The sequence below is a fragment of the Pelodiscus sinensis genome, chromosome 11 (assembly GCF_052426305.1).
Source record: "Pelodiscus sinensis isolate ZL-2025 chromosome 11, ASM5242630v1, whole genome shotgun sequence".
Classification (NCBI taxonomy): domain Eukaryota; kingdom Metazoa; phylum Chordata; order Testudines; family Trionychidae; genus Pelodiscus; species Pelodiscus sinensis.
In genome coordinates, this window is record NC_143062.1 from 3562702 (window position 1) to 3587270 (window position 24569).

General features: G+C 41.7%; 1 protein-coding gene across 11 annotated transcripts in view; it reads left to right on the plus strand.

Moving 5' to 3' along the window:
- The window catches only part of IQSEC1 (IQ motif and Sec7 domain ArfGEF 1), a 616154-nt gene that overhangs the window by 586758 nt on the left and 4827 nt on the right, over positions 1 to 24569 (plus strand). For 7 of the 11 annotated variants that reach the window (XM_075939719.2, XM_075939722.2, XM_075939725.2 and 4 more), the window contains 5 exons: positions 2621 to 2746; positions 6822 to 6921; positions 14969 to 15142; positions 15845 to 16021; positions 23433 to 23482. In XM_075939719.2, the coding sequence (XP_075795834.2) occupies positions 2621 to 2746; positions 6822 to 6921; positions 14969 to 15142; positions 15845 to 16021; positions 23433 to 23482 (627 nt within the window). The remainder of the gene's footprint in view (positions 1 to 2620; positions 2747 to 6821; positions 6922 to 14968; positions 15143 to 15844; positions 16022 to 23432; positions 23483 to 24569) is intronic. The other 4 variants (XM_075939720.2, XM_075939723.2, XM_075939727.2 and 1 more) reach the window with 2 other exon arrangements.

The window sequence follows — 24569 nt, forward strand, 5'->3', positions numbered from 1 at the left end:
TCAGCAGCGGCTGAATCAGGGACAGCTGGTGTGCTGCCGGGTTGGTCCCGTAGCCCCGAGGGGCAGCGCTACCGGACCTACCCGGCAGCACTCCAGCTGCTCTGCCCCCGGCTTCCCCGATTCAGCCGCTGGTCAGTTTTAGCAGCGGCTGAATTGGGGAAGCTGGGGGCAGAGCAGCTCCAATGGTCCAGCTGCCCGGAGCACTTCCGGGTTCCTGATGGTGCCGGACCATCAGGAGTTCCGGACCATCAGATGCCGGACCAACGGAGTTTTACTGTAAAAACCATTTTTAAAAATGTATGTCAAGGCAGTGAAAGAGAAATATAAACGCTAATTCCCTGGCTTAGTTTTGTACTATGTTTACAACGTAGCACCTTCTCTCAAAAGATTAGATGTCATTTTACAAATTTGACTCAATGATTTTTTTATTTTACATTATTATTTTACCCTAGGATAACCCAGAGAATGTATTTTCCCATTACTTCTCATTTGCTTTCCTTTAATCTGCTTGCCTTGTGCCATCCTTGCATGAGCAGCCAACATGGAAGCCTTGGTAGAGTTGTGGAAAGCTTTATTTCATAGGCTAATGGAAGCATCTGTTCATACTTCCTAGGTGCGTGTTTAGCAATGCTGGCGGTTGTGAAAATGCTCTGGAAGATACCTCTGTTGATGGTTAGGGATGAAAATGTTTTTGTAGGTCTCTCTCTAGTTAATTCTAAATTAACTGGGCTCAATTTACCTCTGAGAGCCTTATCATCTTGCAGTGGCAGATCCCAGGCTACCAGCCGTTGGGAGGGAAGTCTGTCTGCCTGGAGATGGGGGAATGCAGCAGCCTAAAACACCTCTAAGCCCTTCACTGGTGGGAGCCCATGCTGCCTAGTCCAGAACATAAAGTGGGCAAGGCTAGGATTGCCAGGTGTGCAGTATTGACCCCGACAGTCCAGTATTTTCGCCTCCTGTCCAGTTAAAAAAAGAAAAATCAGAAAATACCAGACACCTAAAATGTCCAGTATTTTCTGGGTTTTTTCCCTGCCAGGAGGCGAAAATACCGGACACCTGGCAACTCTATGACACACTCAGCAACTGCTCCCCTCCTCCTCCCCCCCTTACCTGGTTCCGCAGGGAAGCTGCCTTCTGGCTTGACCAAGAAAACAAGGTAACCGCTGGCAAAAAGCCTAAAGACCTGAATCAAGGGGAAGCAATGCCTTCCCTGGGTCTTAGTGCTCAACCTCTCCCCTCTTCCTATCCCTATTCTGACTCTGCACACACTTAAAGGGGCCATGCTATTTTAATGGTTTTTTTGTTTGTTTTTTCTCAACTTTGGTCTCTCCTTTTTTTCCCCCCTCAACATAATTTTTTCCCCAGATGTGTGTGTGTGTTTTTGTTTTTTTGTTTTTGCGGGGAGGGGGAGGGGGGGAGGGGTCGGTATTTTTGGTTAAACCGTCTAGCAAACCTAGGCAAGGCTGACCTCAAGGCAAACTGACTCAGCACCTTTTCTCTAGCATTCTCTGCCAGCTGGACTCATGTAGTATTAGTCAGGTTTTAAAACTATCCTCCTCTGGCAAAAACCACAGGAGAATAAGTAATGGCTACTGGGGGTGAAATCCTGTCATGATTAGTGTCAGTGGCAAAAATCTCATTGATTTCAATAAGGCCAGGATTCCACCCAATCAAATGACTAAGGAGGGAAAGTTGTCCATGTCCGTTTCTGTACTGAAATACAGGCCACACCGTGAATAAGTTTTGAGAACTACTGATATAGAGCAATAGTAAACACTTCCTAACAGTCTCTGCTTGTTCAGCTTGCTTGGCCTAACAAAACATTCTCTACTCATGCAAAATAAGAGGTTGTAATAAAGTAGTTCATTTAAAATAAGAAAAAGAAGTCTAAATGCAAAGGAATAGTCTATGCTTGACCTGGAAAAAAATTAAAAACATCCATTTTTAATATGACTGGCAGAATAATCTTTTTTTCATTTGAAAGACATGAAGTCTCAGTAGATACAGAATAACAATTTTCTGTAGAGGATGTAGGGAGAGATGTTTCAGGAAAGGAGGAAGTTGTTATTGGTTTTCTTATCAGCATGAGAAAAGAAGTCAGACTAAAAATGCATTTACTTTTTCCTGTTCATACCACCTCCCCTTGATATCATGAATGCACAGATTGAATTAACCAATTAAAAACAACAAAAACCTCTGAAGCCTGGTGTATTCACTGTCTCACAAGAAGGGAAATAATTTTGCATTCTGTTATTTGGTATTAGATATTTAAAAGCGTGCAACAAAATGGAAACACTTTGCTGTGTGATCACAGTTTCTCCTTAATTTTGTTAATTGTTTTTCAACTATACAAAACGCCCATTGGTTTCAGTGTGCAGAATACAAATCCCTACAGAATATCTGACAAAATGATTTCGTTATGTTGCAGATTTGTTGAAACTTTGCAGTAGATATATCTATGTTGTTATATTGTTCATCCTTTGAAAAAAATGGTCTATGAATGATCTTAAATAACTAAGAATATTAGAAGTACAGTATTAGCATAAGTATAAAGTCTTCAGGCAAGAAAGGCACTCTTTATTAATTGAAATCAGTGTTGTACTTTTTCTTTATATCATAGGTACTCTCTCTACCCCATCGGAGACTTGTTTGCTACTGTAGGTTGTTTGAAGTTCCAGACCCAAATAAACCTCAGAAGCTTGGTCTGCACCAGCGAGAAATATTTTTATTTAATGACCTCCTTGTGGTATGTATTTTCAGACACAATGTATGTTTTTAAGATAAGCTTTTATTAGCACAGAGATTCTGATAAGTAAGGAGACTTCCTAAGTATTCCAAGAAGTGTATAGAAAACTTTATTTCCATTGCTTGATTTTTGCAGCCTTTCACTTACTTATCTTTGCTTAGAGGGAGACAGCTTAACCTTTGCCCAGATAGTGTTATCAGAGTATTTTTGGCACCCTGGCTGAAGGCTTTTTTGCTAGAGAGCTTTACTAGCACTATCAACCATGTTGTCTGCAACATAATGTTGTTTTTCTAACTCATAAGGTCCAGCTTTCTAAAATCCAAATGTTTTGCAGATACTGCTGAAGGCTGGGAGCCAGACTTTTAAAGGTATTCATGTGCCTAAGGCAATGTTTCTCAGAGAGGTCCGTGGACCCACTCTGAGAAAGCTACTAGTGGGCAGTTCTGGTTTGTTTATTACTAGCTACGGAGCCTCATGGCTCCCATTGGCTGCAGTTCCCCATTTGCAGCCAAGAGAAGCCGCAGGAAGCCATGAGACTCGGGCCGCTGCTTCCCGTGGCTCTCCTTGGCTGCAAACTGTGAACCGCAGCCAGTGGGAGCCATAAGGCTCCATGGCTGCAGAGTCAGTAAGTAAACAAGCCGGAGCAACCTGCTAGCAGCTTTCTCAGAGTGAGTCCATGGCACCCAATGGAACTGGTGTAGATGGCACCCAGTGGAACTTTCAGAAATACCTAGGTTCCTAACTTCTATTGATTTCAGGGGAATTACGCACCTTTATACACCTTAATATCTTTAAAAATGTGACCCTCAGTCTTCTTGGGGCTTAGCACTATTTTGATGGAGCCTGGTGTTTTCCATTCCCATTGTTTTCCATGGGAAACAGGACACTGAAAATCCAACAGGTTGTATGTACTAAGAGGGAAAGTGTTATGGATCTGGATTTTAATAGCTATAAACTAAGGATGTTGTATCCTATAGTTATCTACAACATAGGTTTCCCTTCCCATGTTATATGCATACGCTTGGAGGAAGTAGAAGAGTTTAGTTTACAAGGGGAAGATCTTTCTTATCTAAGCAGTGAGTATATCATTGCAAATATGTTGAATTTTAGAAATTGAGTTCTACTTATTGAGTTTATCCTTATAATAAATTAAGTCAATTCTAGCAAATCTTCAGGAAAAAAAGCATGGTGTTAGGGCTATGGATTACTTGCATGAATATCATTAATACTTCATGACAATAAAGCCTGTCATTTTCCCCAGGCCTTTCGTAAGTAATCCCCCAGCCCAGATTCTAGGTTAATTTTATTATCTGACTTTAGCTGGTTAATATTTGTTCGAGTCAAGGTGGTCTGAGCATTTCTTTTTTTGTATTATGCACTGTCTGAATTATTTGTAGGATGGACCCCCAGAGCATTGAGCAGGAGCCTGGATTATTATAATTCAAATACATTTAAAAAATAAGTGTCACAATTCACAATACAAATTGTGTTCTAGTGACCCATGATTATGAACTAGATCCTTAAATAGTCTAGGAAGAGTTCATGTCTAACTGTTCATAATCACTGCTAAGCCTCTAAATGTGGGCATAATCAAGACCATAAAAAGTTATTACAAGGAAGAGGGAGAAAAACTTTTCTCCTTAACCTTTGAGAATAGAACATGAAGCTTAAATTACAGCAAGGGCAGTTTAGGATGGACATTAAGAAAAACTTCCTAACTGTCAGGGTTATTAAGCACTGGAATAAATTCCCAAGTATTCTTAGTCCTCTTCACTCACTTACAATTTTGTGATACTATGATTTTCTTTGAAAAGTTCTTTCTAGTTACTACTGTTAGCGATAAGAAAGTAGTTTAATACAATAGTTTATTGTTGCAGAAAATATTTGTGATAGTTCCAGATTATCTGCTTCAAAAAAGGCTCTCTGGCTATTAAAATAACAAAACAGGAAAAAATAATTACACCTGACTATTGATCTATGTTCAATAAATGTGCTACGATCAGATGTGTCTATTCTCTTGAATATAAGGGTACGTCTAGACTACAGGGTTTTGTCGACAGAAGTTTTGTCGACAGATACTGTCGACAAAACTTCTGTCGACATAGAGCGTCCAGACACATTGAGTTCTGTCGACAAAGCAAGCTAGGGTTCTGTCTAGACGCAACCCTACAGGCAATAACACCTTCTGTCGACAGAGTTCTGTCGACAGAAGGTGTTATGCCTCGTAAAATGAGGTTTACCAGCGTCGACAAAACTGCTGAGTTCTGTCGACATTATGTCGACAGAACTCAGCGGTGGTGTAGACGCTGGTATAGTTTTGTCGACAAAAGTCCACTTTTGTCGACAAAACTCAGTAGTCTAGACACACCCTAAGTTGAATATGTTAAAATATATTGTACAGATTATTTTCCTTCCAGCATACAGTTAGCTGAGCCCATTGTTTGTAAAAATACAAATAAAAGGAGTAACAGTTTGGAAGCATTTGATTTGAATTACTTTCAAATGCAGGAATACTTTCAGTACTCTGCAGTCTGAGGCTCTGTCTACATTCAAGAACACTGATATTCTAATATAGGAAATCAGTGCTTCTTGCGCAAAGACTCTGACTCTCCCGCTCAGGGATAAGCCCTCTTGCGCAACTGTTCTTGCGCAAGAGGCCAGTGTAGACGGGCAATGTAATGGCCATCGGAGCTTTCTTGCGCAAGAAAGCGTCTACACTGGCACGGATGTTTTTGCACAAAAGCACATCTCTTGCGCAAAGGCACATGCCAGTGTAAACACTCTCTTGCGCAAATACTTTAAGGCAAAAACTCTTGCATTAAAAGTATTTGCACAAAATCATGCCAGTGTAGACGTACCCCGAATGTATTTTGATTTTTACCTGGGGAATTAAGTTGGTTGGCATTTTGCTCTGAGTGGTGCCATATAGGTACAGTGCTTGCTCGTTATATACAATTTGTACTATTGCTCGGGTCTTGAACAAAGCAGGCTTTCCTTTAAAAACAGAAAAATAACCTTCATGTCCAAATCATGAGAGTAAATCCACGGAACATTGTCATTCTCTGCAAAGAGTCTCTATCTTGTCTCCCTTAGTCTGATGATAATAGTTTTGTCAAATGTATCAGTGAAAACTGACCAGAGTCTCATTAGTTATTGGTGCAAATGGGGAACTCTATAGCTAGAAGTTAAAATGAACAAGAACAGAGTCAATCTTATTCTGCTGCTGGATGAGCTAGCTGTGAGCTGCAGCAGATGCAGGATCTAGTCACTGTGGAGGACGTCTCAAAAACAGACTGAAGAGTGGAGCAGGAGTTATTTGTATTTCTTTAGTGCCTAGAAGTCTGTCAGAATCAGGGTTCCAGTGTATTAAGCACTATACAAACTACAAACAGTCTAATCAGACAAGACAGACCAAGGGTAGGAGGGGAATCAGAAGCACCAGGAGGTGAAGAAATGTGGCCACGTCACATAGCAGGTTCCAGAACTGAAACCAGATCTCCTGAGTTCCATTCCAGTACCTTGGTCCATCCCTCTGCAATCTCATTGTAGGACAGAGAGAGGAAGAGCTGCTCTGGCCTGGTAGTAGCCAGAAGGGATACACGCTTCAGATATTACCTAGTGGGAGGAAGCTACAAAAGAATTTGTTCCACAAACAAAGTCCACAGCCCACATACTGATAGGAATCCTACCACCATCCCTATAAGTTTGCTTTGTTTCTTATCTGTGGCCTTGGGAAATACGGTAATACATAGATATTTTCACTCCAAGCTCTCTGGGTGGTAGGTGTCATGTAACTTTTTCAAGCCTTATTTATCTTTCTGCACGCAAACGTTGTAGAATCTTATCCCAAGAGACCAATCCCAGTGCAGGAGGGGGAAAAAGCAAAAGTAGCAAATAGTTATTGTACTGCAGACTAGAAACTGTCTTTGGGAGTAGAGGAGGGATATACCAGTACCAAGAGTGATTGAAGTAGTTTGCATAGAATTGTTCCATTATTATAGTTGAGTGCTTTCCACTGACATTCAGATTAAAGAACACATTCTTATTTTGTCTGTTTTTTAATTGATATTTTCAGGTCACCAAGATCTTTCAAAAGAAGAAGAATTCGGTGACATACAGTTTTCGACAATCCTTTTCCCTTTATGGAATGCAAGTTCTTCTTTTTGAGAATCAGTGTAAGCCTTTTTCTCTATTTTTGGGGTGCCTTGTGGTTTTCTGATATCAGGACAAAGAACTACCCATCAGTTTCTTAGTTCTAGGATTGAAATGAGTGTGTGCTGGAGCTAGTTCTAGAATTAAATACAGAACACTCATTGAAAAGGGCAGGAGTGGTGAGAGATTTCTGGCTTAAAGATGGGAGTCGCATCTGGCTCAAAGGTGTTCCTGAATGTTGTGAGGGCAAATTTAGAGTATCCTTTTCTTATTTTCAGTTGCAGTTAACAAACCTGTGTTTACATATAGTACTAAATAGTAACTGTGAGATAGATTTGTATAAAACAGTTTCTCAGATCACTGTTTGTTTCCTTTTTGTACTGATTTATAACTCCTCAAAGTGCCTGGGGAACTTGCTTAAGTGAAAGATAATATAATTAGCTGAACTTTCTTTTTTAAAAAAAAAACTCCTGTCCCCAGACGTTTGCAGGGTAATTTAAATGCTTTGTCAGTCAGACATACCACACTTTCGGTACGTCTACACTACAGCGTAATTTCAAAATATCTAATTTTGAATAGTTATTTCGAAATAAGATATTTTGAAATAACATGTCTACACACACAATGCATTTCGAAATAGTGCGTCCACACTGAGTGGACACTGAATTGTATTTAAGGCTGGCCGGAACCAGTTCCGGCAGGGCATCAGGTCAGGAGTTACTTTGTGTGGCTGCTGCCTGAGGCTATCTGAGGCCTGTGCTCCTCCCCCCCATCCTCCTGCCAGGCAGCCAATTCTCAGGTTTCCCTACTTGCCTGCCTACCTTGATGAGAGACAGCAAAGCATTTTGTCTCTGCGTGCTCTGGTTTCCCTCACTCGGGACACCACCGCACTCTGCAACATGGAGCCAGAGCTGCCCTGGACACTCTGGTGCTTCTCGTGGATGTGTTGCTGTGAGCCTGGCTGCAGTTTCTGCAGACTGCCATCGAGGAGATCCATCGGGATCAAGGAGGTCCTGCAGGAGAGCTTCCGCCCTGAGGAGCTCTAAGAGCCTCCCTGGTCTGCCCCACTAGGGGCTTGTGCCTCATTCCTCCCTCACGTCCTTCCACTTACCCCCTTACCCCTCCCTAACGTCAAAATACACATGTTTTCATGAACACAAACTCTCTTTATTTAACAAAATGGGGAGGGAAGTGAATAAAACTCGTGAGACTGGAGAAAGGAGGCAGGAGAGGGGGGGTGGGAGAGGGGAGAGGGAAACCTGGGAGGAGGGAGGTGGAAGGGGGAAGCAAGGGGCAGAAGGGGAAAGGGAAGTTCAGGGCTCAGGGTTGGGGGCTCACCTGACCAATTGGGCCTTGGTGTCCTTGGGGGGTAGAGGGAAAAGCGGGAATGGGAGGAGTGGGAGGAGGAGCGGTAGCTGGGGAGGCAGCAGGCGCTGGAGCGGTAGAAGGCAGGACGCTCTGCACCAGGGTGTGCAGGTGCTGGCAGATGGTACGGCCCTGGGCAAGCTACTCCCACCGGAGCTGCAGGTCTTCCTGCACCCGGTGCTGTTGGTACCCCTACATTGCGCGGGAGAGATGTCCCCTGCCTCTGTGTAGAGTGGCCTTGTGGAGGGAGGGCGTCCTGCTGTGTCCCACCCTCGAGTCAGGAGACTGTCATGCCTCTTCATACATACACGCGTGTGGATAACAGGGTAAGGCCCCTGTGTGGCAGCCAGCTGGGGCCACATGCCCAGGGGTGGCACAGCACATGCTCGCACATGCACAGGTTGCTGCGTGATCCGTGGACAAGCAAGGCCCACATGCACAGTCGCTGGTTTCCGTCTCCCCCTCCCCGGGATTAGGGGACAGTGACAGCATTCACATATTGATGCCTCCCCAGCCTCGGAGGACACCGGTGACAGGCCTGCTGGGGGTCCTGGGTGCACGGCACGGTCCCTCCGCTCTCCTGCGGCTCCTGGCCCTCCTCCTCCTCCATGTCCTGGTCAGGGCCCTCTGCCCCAGGGTTAACGACTGCCTGGGGGGCACGGACCATCCCACCCCCCAGGATGTGGTCCAGGGCGTCAAAATAGGGTCAGGTGTCTTCCCCTGTTTGGGAGCTACCCTCTGTGGCTTTGGCATACTCCTGCCGCAGCTCCTTGATTTTCATGCAAACCTGCTCCTGGGTTCACATGTGGCCTTTGGTGGCCAGGCTGGCAGCTATCCTTAGATAGCCCCCATAGATCTCCATCTAGTGCAGAGATCATGAATGTTGGGGGCCTTCCCCCAAACCTAAATAAGGTCCATGATCTCCACCCTGGACCAGGAAGGCGCCTGCCTTCTCCAGGCCCTGGCAGGCTTCTGGGAGCTGGCAGACTGCTCCTGGGGAGCGGTGGAGGGTTGGTTGCCAGTGGCTTGCTGGCTCATGTTTTGGGGCCACTGGGTCGGGGCAGTGACTGCTGGCTCTCGGCTGGCAGGCTTGGAGCTGGCACAGGCACTGTGGCCAGAGTCTACCCCTTTAAGGGCTCCGGTGTGGGGAGGGGGGAGGGAGAGGAGTGTTCTTGTTGAGGCTGGAGTGGCCACCGGGGCACCCTGAAAAGGGCTGGAGGCCCCCTATTTCGAATTAAGTGTCTACGCAGCACTTATTTCAAAATAGCAGTTTCGAAATTGACGTTCTTCCTCGTGGAATGAAGTTTCCCAATTTCAAAATAAGCCCTCTGGTATTTCGATTTAATTTCAAAATAGCGGTTGGCTTGTGTAGACGCTAAGAAAGTTATTTCGAAGTAACGGCCGTTATTTGGAAATCACTTTGCTGTGTAGACATACCCTTTGTCTCTGGGACACAGCCAGAATGCAGCCTTTCATATGAACATCTTGCCCCTACTCCTGGAGAGTTGAGCATCAAGAGCCAATAGCAATCTAGCAGCAAGCATTGCTGTTTCTATGGGACATAAGTGGTCTGTCTGATATTTGGCATCCAGACCATGGATGGCTTTATAGGTAATAGTTAAAATGTTGACCTGCAGAACAAATACAATGTGATTCATGGGTACAATAGTTTCTGGCTTCTCCAAGGTGCCTGCCATTCCTATGACCTCTGAAAATGAAGCCACATGCTCAAATGGCTCATCCAACTACAGTAATAAGTTGGTGTATTTTACATGAGCTGAGGAGTCTGAGTGATTTTAAAGCCAGGGAATCATTGAGCAGAAGGGATGACAGGATGGAACTGTCCAGGTCTCCAGTGCACTCCCAGCCCCACTCCCAGGGAGCCCCCTGCCATCCCGTGCTGCTGCCTCTGTATCAAAAGCAACTGCACAGGGTGGCAGGCGGAGCTTAAAAATTGGCTCTCCCACGCAGATTGGCTCTTGCCTGTCACCGCACACTGCTGCCTCTGATATAGAAGCAGCAGCATGGGGTAACAGCAGCCTCTGTTCATCAGGGGCCCGAGTTCCCTGTGGACAGAGGCTGCTCCGATATCCCATCTGTCCACCTCCACCCCACCCCCGCTCTGCTGCCTCTGATACAGAGGCAGCAGAGCAGGGAGGGAGACAGCTGTTCTCATGGGGAGCCAACTTAAAAGTTGGCTTCCTGCATGTACCGTCTCCTGCCTACCTCTCTCGCCTTCCACACTGCTGTCTCTCTCTATCAGAAGCAACAGCGCGGGTGTGAGGGAGCAGGTGCCCCCACAGGATCTGGTGCTCATGGGGAGCTGGCTTTTAATCCAGCTCCCCACCAGTACCAGCTCCCACCTCCCCCACCGCTTGTTGCCTCTGATACAGAGGCAGCAAGGGTGGTGGGGAGTGTGTGTAGTCGACAGGATTAACCAACAAGTCCAGGTTTATCGGTTAATCATTTAAACAACTATTCACTGACCAATTTTACGTGAGCTGAAGAGTCTGAATGATTTTTGTAAACTATTTAAGGGCAAAATGCTCAGAATGTGAAAACGATATACATCATAAGGGGAATAGAGAGTCTAGTTTCCTGCAACCTGTGAAATTTATATTCTCTCAGTTTCCTCTTACCCACAGGAGTGTTACTGTAAGTTCTGCAGGAGTGACTAGAGCAGGCAAGTAACCAATATCATTCCATCCAGTAAATCTGCATGTTGCAGCTGTCAGAATTAACTTGTTCTCGGGGAATGGAATTCATGAACGTTCTGAAGCCACTGTCACTAATGCAAAGGGAATGAAAGCTTTCAATTTGGCTGCTGCAGAGTCTACTAAAATTATTGGCATTCCGTGCTTGATAAGGGTAAAATACATTACGGGATTTGTTGGCTACAGACAAGGGACAACGGCAAGTCTCTCCTGTGCATAAATAGGCCAAGAGGAAAACATTTCTATTTACAAACAAAAGTCATTTTAAAAAATGTTAAGGTTGGAAGCATATTTTTAGGGGAGTCCAACACCTGAATTATTTATATGCATGTATCCTGCTGTAAAAATATCAGTTATATTAACAGTCATGCTGGCCATAGGAGTTTGCTGCTGGGGAGGTTTGGATGGTTTGTGTAGTAGAGCTGGTATGTACAATTCACTGGCTTGAGTTTCTCTGTAGTATCAAGTTGCCTTACTTTTCCTTGCTCAGCTCTTATGAATGTCTTTTTTTTTTTTTTAAGTTCTAGTTTGTAAATGACTAGCTAGTTGGCATCTCTTCTACTCAAGACAGGTGAATGGCTTGATTTTTCCCTTTTGGTTGAAAGTATGTGCTTTGGATGATGCATAAGCAAATGGTGGCTGTATTTGACTCTGCTCTTTTGCACACTGTGTAATACTTTTGGAACACAATGACCTAAGCAGCTGAAGATAGAAATTGTTTCATACCAAATGGTATTGCTTGAGTGAATGACTAAGAGAGGATTGGTTGTTCTGCTTAAATAAAAATCTACAATGCTTGAATTCCATTTTGTTGTGTGCTCAGAAGCACCCTGTGTTGGAGTAATGTATCGTGGACTTTAATACATGGAAGAGATCTGATCCTTCTTGAAAGTTTAGGTCAGCATTCATTTTGGGGATCTTCTGGTAGTCAATAAAATCAGATGGTTCGGGAAAGAAATTATATTAAATTATTTATTGCACATGTTTCAAGAGTATGTGAAGCCTCATTTCCAGGGGGTTGTAATTAAAGCAAAAAGTGAAACTATTTTTTAAGTGGAGAAAATCTTCATTATGTTTGTATCTCTGTGCCTATGCCTTTCTGTTCAACTGGCAGATGTTCATATGGCCAGCTGTTAAGACCTGCTGTGTCAAGTGAGCATCTGGATTACAAGTAGCTAATTCAAGAATTAAAATGGAGACAGTCTGATAAGAAAAGGCAGTTTGCCCCATCCTTAGCATTGAGCTTTAATTGGATGCCTTGAAAATGGTCCCATTGTTTTAAATAAAGTTCAGGTTGTCACTGTTTATGCCCTACAGAATACACATATTTTTACTCCCTGAAAATATGACAGTGATGGGTTATGTTAAACAAAAATTGGGATTGGAGAACTAAGGACTATTCTTGGAGATTTTTCTCAGCAAAACTCCTGCGCAAAATGAGTGAGGTGGCAGGATCGGGATAAGTAAATATATATTGTTATCAGAACTATTGGCAAGAGCTATGCATGGTTTGGGTTTTTTCCCCCCCCATGGATTTTTCTTCCAAGCTTCAAGGTACTGCCAGTGCTTAAGGGAATGATAGTATAAAGTCTAAATACTTCAATATTTATTATGGAGCATTAAGTTAAGCAGTTCCATATATAGAAAGTTCTAATATGCCTCAAGGCATTTTCACTAAACCCCTCTGTCTCTTGAGCTCTTTAGGTTTTCTTTCTGTTATGTCCTCTATAATTACACACAGAAGTGTTATACTTTCAAGGCTGCCTTGACCTACAAACTCAAATGACATCTGTAAATTTTGCATTTACAGTTGTTTGTTTATAAAGACTGGATAGTTGTTCATCTGAGTGATATGCACATGCAAAATAGGACTGTTAGTATGTTAGTAAGTGCATGTGCAAAAGTGCCAGGCATCATTTCTGAGAAAGTTTTACTAAGTGTGTCATTGTTTGCAATCTACTGAATCGCATTAGCCTAACACACTAGTACAGGTTGGACCTCCCGGGTCTGGCACCAGCGGGACCTGACTGGTCCCAAATGAGAGAATTTGCCAGACCAGGGGAGGACTCCTCCACTAGCCCCCAAATCCTTTGCCTGCTGCTGGCAGGCTTCCCCAGCAGGCACCCTTCCTCAGCCTCGCCCCCAAACTGGCTAGCCTCTTTGCCCAGCTGCTGCTGGCTCCCTGAGTGGCAAAGGCTCCAGCACCTGCCGCAGGGCTCCAGCCCCACCCTCCAGTGAGCTGCTGCTGGTCTCCGGTACCATGCTCCAGGAGGTTGCCCCGGAACTCCAGCTCCAGCTCCCCACTCCTGGAGATTGCCAAGAGACTCCAATCCTGCGCTGCCAGAGGGCTCCAGACTCAGCCTCGCGCTCCCATGGCAACCCAGACTGTCAGGGGACTCCAGTCCCGGCCCTGCACTGCCGTGAACTGCTGGAGGCTGCCACAGGGCTCCAGCCATGGTCCCACACTCCCCTGGGCCAGCTGGCCCTCCTGCCCTTAGGCTCCTGGGCTCTCTGGTCCAAGAGCATCTGTGTTCCAGCAGGATCACAGATGTTGATAGACCAGAGAACGACGGTTTTTGGAGGTACAACTTGAACGTAGAATGTATTAAATGTATAAAACATACTATTTGTAAATACGGTCATTACCTTTTATTTGTTTGCTGCAATATTGCTAGTGTCTGTGTTAACGATAAGTTTAATGTTTTCACGTACATTAACCAAAGCATGTCTAGGGTGTTTTTTTTTTAAATACAGGAATATTGATTGGTGTTCATTTTACTTTGAGCAAGGATAGTTTAGGACTAAACAGGGTTACCCCTTTGAGCAAATCAGTCAACCTTCAGACCTGTATTTTTCCTAACAGTGCTTGCTACTACAAAGGGTACGTCTAGACTACATGCCTCTGTCGCCAGAGGCATGTAGATTAGGCTACCAGACGTAGGAAAATGAAGCGGCGATTTAAATAATCACCGCTTCATTTAAATTTACATGGCTGCCGCGCTGAGCCGACAAACAGCTGATCAGCTGTTTGTCAGCTCAGCGCGATAGTCTGGACGCGCGGGTGTCGACATCAAAGGTATTTGTCGACCACCCAGGTATGCCTCCTGGGATGAGGTTTACCTGGGTGGTTGACAAATACCTTTGATGTCGACACCCGCGCGTCCAGACTATCGTGCTGAGCCGACAAACAGCTGATCAGCTCAGCGCGGCAGCCATGTAAATTTAAATGAAGCGGCGATTATTTAAATCGCCGCTTCATTTTCCTACATCTGGTAGCCTAATCTACATGCCTCTGGTGACATCCTCCGCCGGTGAGCATTAGGGATGTTAAATATCAGTTAAGTGAATAGTAGAGAAACCTCATGAATTCTTATCGGTTAATCAACTATTCTACAGTCCCTGAGGGCGGGGCCGGCAGCTACTCTAACAGAGGCAGCAGCACGGGGTGCCAGGTGGGAGCTGGTCCTCAGCTGTGCGGGGTGGCAGAAGCCCTGTCTACAGGGGGTGTCTGAGCTCCCATACCCAGCAAGAGCCAGAACTGAGCAGGGCTGCCTGCCTGCCTGGCTCCTAATACATTTTAAATGCAGAGCTGCATCAGGGGTAGGTCCCGGACCCAGCATGAGCCAGGACTGAGCCGGGCTGCTGGCCAGCCTGCTAAAAATTTACTGGCAAGGGAGGTGGGGGGAAATGTGTGTAGTCTATAGCATTGACCTATAAGCTTTTGCTTGTTGATTAATCGATTAATCAACTACACTATTACAACCCTGGTAAACATCACCTATTAAGGGTTAACTGTTTAACTTTTCACATACCTACTTCTGAGTTTTTGAAGATAATAATAAAATCTGCTTTTCTCTGATGTCTGTCTAGAGTTGGAAATGTTAACAAAAAGAATTAGTGAAAAAATTAAGTAAAAATGAAAGAATAAAATTGAAGATAATAAAAATAATTTTGCTTTGTTATTTCTCCTCCTCTCTTTCCTCACCTACAGATTATCCAAATGGCATACGGCTCACATCAGCTGTTCCAGGAGCAGATATCAAAGTCCTAATAAATTTCAATGCACCCAATCCTCAGGATAGAAAGAAATTTACAGATGATTTAAGAGAGTCTATTGCAGAAGTCCAAGAAATGGAAAAGCACAGAATAGAGTGTAAGTACAAAGGTACATATAATAGAGCATTTTCAAACTAATTGACATTAGTAAACCTGTTCAAGACATACATTGTATAATCCAGCAGAACTTAACACTTAAAATAATGTAGTTCTCCATCTGTGGCTTTCAGATTATTTTAGAAATAAAACATTGATGCCTAAAATTCCTGCCAGGATCTTTGAGTGATAGCTAGCGTACTGTGTAACTGCAACACAAATGTATCTTAAGCACCAGCAAAAACCAACTGATGAGTAACTTCAGTGGGGTACACAAAAGGATAAATAAATTGTAGTGTAAGTTTTAGTGCTATTTTAAGTAAGTTTTAGTGCTATTTTAACCTAAAAAGAGATTTTGTCTTATGGAATCGGATTTTGGAGGAACTCGCTTTTTCTCTTGATATCAAACTTCGTTCTTCTGAATAGCATCGTGTTTGCTGCTACTTCATTAGCCTTTGTGCAGTTAACAAGCTGGAAGCTGCAAATAACTACACGCAGGATTTTTTATATTTGTCCAGAATGTGACATCCTTTCATTGTGTGTGTTATGTTATCAAGCCATTGAGACAGGGATCAAATCTTCTTCCACTCACAGTTCAACTTCAAAATAAACTGACATCTCTAAATACACCGCAACAATATTTGCTTTGTCCTGTCATTGGCTCCATTTCGATACAGTCAGTAACTATGACATGTACAATCATTGTTTGTTTCAGCTGAGCTAGAAAAACAGAAAGGTGTGGTACGTCCAAGCATCTCCCAGTGCTCCAGCCTCAAAAAAGAGTCTGGCAATGGGACGCTGAACAGAGCCTGCCTGGATGACAGCTATGCCACCGGTGAGGGACTGAAAAGGAGTGCCCTCAGCAGTTCCCTTAGAGATCTCTCTGAAGCTGGTAAGTACCACATTATTTCCCTGCCATGAACACCGATACATGCAAAGAACACCGGTACATGTGAGGTGTGTAGCTCAATTGTGAACGGTGACCATGGAAAGGAGCAATACAGAAAGTTTAACTATTTGCTCTTTTTTTTACATTCTTAGTTTTATTGTTGGGTTTGTTTTTATTTATTTTTATTTTATCTTTGCAAACTGACCAAACGCTATTTGAAAATATCAAACTGTTATAGCTTGCTATATATACTTTTAAAGGAGACTGAAGACAGAGGAAAAATTGTAAGTGTATTGTAGGAAAATGGTTGACTAGTACTAGGAGCAACCCACTTAGAATTCCTTTCTTTTATCTCTTTTTTTTCCCCTCCTTGTTAATGTAGACTTAGAAAGGAAAAGAAAACACTGAGGTCCCTGTGCAATGACTGCTTCCTGTGTATTTTGTGCTTAAGTGTACCCATGTACTACATTGATGAATGAAATTGAGTGAAGCCCTACCAAATTCTATCTAGGGTGATACACTTCAGTTATACTGTGTGACTGGTACTATCTCATCATTGTATTATGCACAACATAGACCCTAATTCTTGTTGAAGCTGTTGTTTGCAAACTACTATTGCCAGAGTAATAGGAAAAAGCCCTGCTGGGCACAGTAGTAATGTCCCCAAGACTCAGAGTTGCTGCTGTGGCTAAATTTGGAACTGATTGATCTTCTTGGGGTTCTAAATATCTGTACATGCATTTTAAAAATGGAAAAAGTGGTATGTGCCTGGGTTTTGTTTTATTTTTCTTTGTTTGCCACATACCATTAATTATTAGTAATTAACACCGTCATGGCTTCCAGACTTCCAGGAGAAATGTTCAGCTCTGTGTTCAAAATGTTAGGTACATTGCTCCTATTATTGCTAATGGAAGTTGTAACACCAGCCACGCCACACTGACAGTAGCCATCAGAACAGCAGCATTGGGATTTAAAAAAATAAAGTTATATCTGCCTGTATTATTGGTTTTGATCTTTAAATGCTGTATGATTTACAGTGGAGACATAATTTGTAATACTGTGTATATCTTGAATAGTTACCCCCAGTTAGCCTTTTCATGTATTATCAAAGAGGAGGATTTAGCTGTGCTGCAGAAAATAAAATGCTGGTAAATTGAATATGTAGTGTGTGTGTGTGTTTTTGTGTGTGTGTATTTATGTATGTATACATACACATACACACACACCTCTATTTTATCACTTGTGTTTACTCTGTTTATATCCATCTATACCCATCTGCCTCATTAAAAACACAGCCCCCTATCCAAAGTCCACTTGAAGTTAGTGAGAATCTTTCTACTGACTTCAGTGTAGGTTGGATCAAGCCCAAGTCCTCATAGTTATTAAATCTAAGCTCTACAGATACCTTCATCATCTTTTGTTTTTGTTTTATTTTAAGTTCATTTAGAATGAGAACAGCCTGTGGGAGTTGCACAGCTGTACAAACCAATTGGTGTGTTTCCTGATTAACGCTTTTCATCCCATAGGAATTTTCCATCATAGTCTTCCAAATATTGCCATGTACATAGATCCCTTTAGAGGGTTATGTACAATAAACAAGCTGAATTGCTCTTGATCATGAAAACATTCCATACTTCCAAACCACATGCCCGTCGTTGGCATGCGCTGTACTGAAAGTGGTCTTTTTCCATGATAGAAAGTAGAAATCATTTACAGACTGAAGGGTTTATTGATGAATTTGTTAAACCCAACTAAACTTAATTTTAATATTTATCCACTGACAGTTATGGAAAGCTTCTGTTTGGTCTTGTGCAGTGCAATTAACTTGAAAAATTACACATCCATCACCCGATTTAAGTTAATAAAATACCATTTTCAGTCCCGTAATATATACTACTATTTCTGTGATACATCAAAATCACTATAGTGAATTTACAAATATCTCCTTGAAGTTTTGTTTACTTGGTGAGGATTCACTCGGTGTAAGTATGAAACATAAGATACCTAGAAGAAGCAAAGAAAATTTACCAATCAGCAGAGACACTGTGGCCCCGGTGACTGTGCCAAAGCAGCATACATTCAAATAACTTCAGAGAAAGGAGGACTGAAATTGGTTCATACTAATTCTTGATGTTTGTACTGCCATGGCATGAAATATAGGATGATAAAGAAGGAGGTGTAGGTGTACTTGTTTAGACAATAGAGATAGTGGGCTAGATTTGTAAAGAGTTTCCTTTATTGTTTCTGCAAAAAATCCAATTTCACTTGTGCAAATTTAATAAATGTATATGCACAGAGTTTGGCGCATAATTTTCTAAGCAGTGCTGCAGAGTTGTTTTTGATAGCACTCTGAAAATGCGATTCTATGAAAGGGAAATCTGATTCCATAAAGAAAGTTTTGACTGTTCAGGTTTCTGATGAAACTGCAATTTGGAAAACATTAGCTAATTTCCCCTTTCCAGAAATCATTATACCTATCACAGAAGAATACTAGTAGGGGAAAGTGCCTTTGAAATGTTTTCCATGCTTTAAAAGGAAAAAATTAATTGGTCTCTCACATCTAAAGAAAGAAAAGATTTCTGGGCCCTTTCACCTCCTAAAAGCCTGAAATTGGTTTTTGGAGAGCAATGCTTCAATTCCCCAACAGGCAAATAAATAATATCTGATATTAAGTAGGTATCCTTTGCTGCTGGCTGCTTTTCCATTCATTTTTGCATGAAAACATAAGTTGTATTTGCAAAAATTAAGTGAATGAGGGTTTTTTGGGGTTTACGGTTAATATATAATAATCCTTATTTTGTTCTCTCTGTTCTGACATCTGCTGCCATGTAATAAAAAGTAGAAATGAGAACTGGAACTGTTACAAAACGTAAACGAGTCAAAAGCATTTAATGCTTCATCTTTTTTCAAATATGAAAATTATGAGCATTTTTGTTGCTAATGGCTGAACTGACCAATGATTATCTCTGTTCACTGAAATATAGTCAAGAAAAAAATACTTATTTACCCTAGAATGTAGAATTCCAAATTCTTGTGTAAAGCATTAGAAGAAAACAAAAAACAAGATGCAATTAGAATAGGAATTGATTATGCCAAACCCTGAGAGCATTTTGGACTGTTCCAAAGCTTTCTTCCATTTATGATATTGAAATGGGCCTACGCATAAGTTGGATAATTTTCATCTATCACATCACAAGTAGTACTGGGGGGGGTGTTAAAATATAGGACTGGGAGGATATGTGGGTTTCTGACTCTCTCCCACAGATTTTCTGGGTGACTTCTAGCAAGTCACAACTTAATTTTCAGAAGTGCTGAGCACCTGTAATTCTCAGTGACTTCCTATGGAGCTGGGAGTGCTCAGCACCTCTGGAAATCAGGCTGTTAGCCTCCTTGTGCTTCACCATAGCAATGTGTAAAATGGGGACAAAAGTTTTCCCTTCCTTCCAGATGTGTGGTGAAGCTTCATGCATTCCTGTTGGTATGTGGTACAGACATGCAAGGCTATTTTTACTACATCTACAAGTGGACCCTGTTCCTGGTAGTCTCAGCAAATATCCCCAAGACTTATCCTGCAGTAATATGAGTGTTGACTGGCATTAAGGGCCAGAAACTTGTAAATATAACCCAAGCGTGAAAATACTCCCTCGGCTTCTCATCTATTGCCCCAAACATTGTTGATTGTTTTTGTTTACATCATTTTGGCCCTTGAAGCCAATATATCATGGTTTTCATGAACCCTTTGTAATATTTTTCCAATTTTCTTCTTGCTCAGAGTTTACCCTCTGGGGAAAGACTGCAGGGATTTTCCCTCCACCTATGTTCTATACATAGAAGCAGATTTCATATGGTTGCAGAACCCTCTCCCACCAGCAGGAGGAGTCTTCAAGGGAATGGTTAAGGTTCTAAGCTCCTCCCTCATCTATCTGCTGCAAGGAGAAACTAAAAGTTTCTCTTTACTCAGACTTCTCCCTTGAGTTGAGGTGGAAGTGGGCAAAGAGAATGCTATTTGGGGTATGAGACATCAAAGCTCTTCTGCCTTCGCATATGAGATCTCCAGGGCAGTAAATGAAGTAGTGCAGAGGAGATGTGGGACTGGAATGCCACAATTTTCATCTTTCCTTACAATCATTGTCACCTTCCTTCTGTCCCCATTGGATGTCAATGATGCCTGGCATGGTACATGACTCTGGATGTGTATATCACTGCCTACTTCTACTGATTCTAACCATATACCCCATTTTTAACTAAGTGGATTCTTAGAATCCAGTACCTTGTGTTCATGTGTCCAAAGCATGCATATATATAATACGCAAGGATCACCCACACAGTCACCCCTGTTATAGCCACAACCAACATTACTCCACTGGTTTATAATCATTCACTTCCCCCAAAGCAAGAGGAATTTATGTAGGCAAGATGTAATTACCTGCACTGAATTTGACCAGTGTGCCAAGGATAATGCTCCTCATGTGAAGACAGCCAGAAGTTTTTTTTTTTTAATGATCACATGTGTCAAGATCATAATTATGTGCCTCATCCAAAAGTCAGGATTAAAAGCCCCCTAGAAGTGGTCCTTCCATATTACAATTGAGGCAGATTGGTGAGGTAGTATTGGTCATTTTGAACTACCTCAGCTTGTGCCAGGCCTGGCCTCTGGATAACTAGCTGACAACAGTTTCAACTCCCATGAATACCACCTTCACAACATGCTGAAGCTAGTACAGCGACTCATTATTTGTTAGATGGCTGTTAAAATAATTTGCTTTACTAAGAACATACTTTGAATCCTTTTTCAGACTGTTATCCAAGAATCACAGACTAATCACAAGAAATGCCCTTGATCTCAGTATGCCTCTCATTGGCATAGAGTGGGTAGGCCCAAGAAGTAGAATACAGTAATGACGTTTCCTGTAACATTTTTCATATTTATAAGGACAATTTCTGCAAGGACGCAAGCGCTCACAGAATTCATACGTTTCTGCGAGGATATTCTAAATGCCTCACGTGTATTGAGTTTAAAGTGTCCTTGTTTGTACATGTGGAGATGTGTTGCATTAGTGCATATTACAGATGCTTACTCAGAAGCAGCATACCACCTACCACAGTCCATTACCAACCATGGCAGCAGTGAATTGGCCAAGGGAATGAGAATTTAACTTTCCAAGGAGAGGGAAAAAAGCTGGAATTAAACTTTACAAAGAGAGGAATGAGAAACGGTGTTGTATAGTGACCTTTAAAATATTTTAAAACTATTTGCTGGGAACAGTTAGTTGTAAATTTGTTAAACACAACCGGGTTTTATAGCATCTCAGCTAATAATCATTCTAGCGTAGTGTTATGCTGTATGTAACAGCTGAATAAGCTTCTTCTATCCTGGAGTTACCATTTCCTTGCAATGCATTTTGAAGAATGATGCTAAAAAAAAATTCTAAGATGAAATGGGTGTAGCACTGAAAAATAGTATGTAATAAAATGATCCAACATTGGCAAGGGGAATACTTTGTAAGATCTAATAAATCATTTCCATTTCTGATTGCATACAACCCTTAGTGAACCTGTTTCACATTGTTTTATTAAACTAAGTCTCTGGTCTTGGAAAAATTTACCAGAGCGCCCTTTATTGTACAGTACTAATTAGTGATCATCTGAGGATTATTATAGGTGTCACAGATACGATTTCATTTTTTTTCTGCTGATATGCCTTCACCCCCAGTCATCTTAGGAGCATAGATAGATGCTCACCCATCTGTCCACATACACTGCATTCATCACTGTGGCATCTGAGCATTTTCACTCTTGCTTTATCTTCCCTCTAGTGGGAAACTTTAGGTTTTCCTATGTTCCTTCATGCCTAGTCATTTTAGTCACCTATGCCAGTATAATATCTATCTTTGAATGGGGAGATGGGTATCTTCTTTCAAGATTGTGGACTGGCTAGCAGGAATGATTGATTGTCACAACTAGCACCATTACTACCAATAAACAAAGAACAAAATTCACCCTCTGCCTAGACAATAAGAATTCTAAGATAATCAAAACTACTTCTCTCTCATGATGCACAATAGTCGTGTTTTTGAACAAGCTAAAACTGCAGTAAGGAATGTTCCACAAAGGTTCCTGCAAAGAGTTCTTCCAAAGGAATTGCTCATCTGCAAACACACAATCTCAGTTTAAGGGGTTTATGCTGAGAACTGTGAGTTGTTGCAAAAGGAAGACCCTTAGTCATAGCAAGAGGGAAAGGAATATCTCCTATCCCTCTTCAACAGCAAGGGCAGGCCCTGAAGAGAACTGTATCAAGCCTTCCAAGACAAGAGGCAGATTTGCTGTGATGCTGGGCTTTAAGAAAAGGTGGGGCATGAGGAGAGAGAGAGAAATAAGGAACACATGTGGCTTTTGAAGATGCTTGGGGAAGATGAGTACACCTCACAAAGACACTGATGATCTTAGCTTTGCTTGATCATCCCCCTTACTTTCTTACATTTTGTTAGTTTAATATAGAACAAGCTACATTCAATAAAAATAACTATTCTGGGCTGACTCAGCCATTATCTCCACTGAATTAACTGGACAGCTCAGTTATGAAATCTGGGTACATAATCTTATATTTTGGCATTCTGGATTCCGGATTTCGGCACTTAGGTTCCTAAAACCAATATTTGGTAGCTAACCGAGGGTTCCACACACAAAGTTTGGGCATGCATCTTAGGAAAATCGGATATAACTAATAAAACTCAGACTATGCTATGTCAGTTTTAATACCTAAACGTAAAGCACTGCACAGCTAGACAAACAAAATCTAGCCATAATACAATGCTACATTTACATTTTTTATTAAAAATTAAGTTTAGTTTTCTTTTTAATCGGCATGAAAGAAGATTATATGAAATCCACTGAAGTTCAAAAGAAAACATTCAAAGGATGAGGAGGTAGATGTCCCTTCCCATTCCCCTCCCCACTGAAAACCAAAATGTTCCCTGTAATTAACACAAAAATGTGCCACCCACAACACCGTTTTAGGAGAACAAATTTATGGACATTTTTGAAAATTTGCTTCTAGGAAATTAAGCAATTTAAAACGCTAGTCAACAGTGAACATAATGACCGCACTCCTAAATCTAGAGTCTAAAATGTACATATTTTAAGATTTTTTTTTAAAGTAACAACAACTTGCTTCAAAACAAAAATCTTCCCTTCCAGGACACATTTAGGTACAGAAACTTAATTTAATTATTGGCCTTAAACTTGAAGTTTCTGCTTTAATAGCTATTGTACCAGTCTAATGTGCCATATTAAATTAGTCCCCCGAAATCCCTGTAGTTGCATTTAGAGGCTCCTGTAGTAATTCGGGAAGCAGATATTTCTCACCCAGGTCTTGTCTCAGTCTCTAATCTATGGTATTGCATGTCCTGGGCAGGCAAGCGTGGGCGTCGCAGCAGTGCAGGATCGCTAGACAGCAATATGGAAGTAAGTAGGAAGTTACTGATGTCTAGCTGGATGTGATGATGTGCATTTCAAACCTTTCTTTTATATACATATTTTTTTGCTCTTTTTCTTCTAACATATAACCTGCCTGCCTCAGATAAAATGCATGCGTAGGCTACTCACTTTGTATTATTCCAGCTTAAAAAAACACTTATGGCTTGTTTTAGACCAAGCACCATTTTTGGTTTCAGCTAACCTTGTTCCCTCTGTTCCTGCAAGCATGGTTAATGAACATGATGTGTCCTTTTGCCACCATTTCAGTCGGATCCCAGCTTGAAGGCCCACTTGCTCTTCGTTACACAGTACACTGTTCTATGCTGTTTGATATTTAGCTACAACTATTGACTTTCACGCTTAGCCATTCCCATTGCTTATTTTCTAGTTAAATTGCTAAATGTATGCAGTCATGACACCATGGAATTGCACAGATAGGGCATGGGAGCAGAAAATGAATAAGACAGTTGAATTCAATGTGGATTTCATGAGATTTCATTCATCTTCAAACCATTTATATATATATACTGTTCACGTTGTTGAATTCAGCTTGCAGATTTTGTGTGTGTGTGTGTGTTTGCGTTAGGTAGATTGCAGTTTAAAACTAGCACACTATGTCTTAAGTACTGTTTTGTCCCCTAATTGTCTTTAATAAAAAAACAACAAAAATCTCCAAAGACTAAATAGATCATTCAAGGCTAAATAGTAGGGAATGTTCGGTCATAGGTCAGAAGAAAACCACCACATAGAAATCTTATTGAAATGAGTTGTAAAAGCATTGTTGCAATCGAACATATAATATAGGGTTAGGTTTATGAAACAGCACAGACCTCCCTTACTGTGGTGTACAATAAGAATAAACTATTTATTTTAAACTGTGTTCATTTCAGTTTAATATAGGGTTTGTTTGGGGGTTTTTTAAAGAAAAATGTGACTGGTATTTTAAAATGTATTTTTTCCTTTTAAAACAAATTCCCAAGTATAATGTCATCTTTCATTGACATTTGTCTTAATGTATCAAATTTACAATAAAGCATTGAAAGAGAAACCATGTAATAGTAATTAATGTTTATAA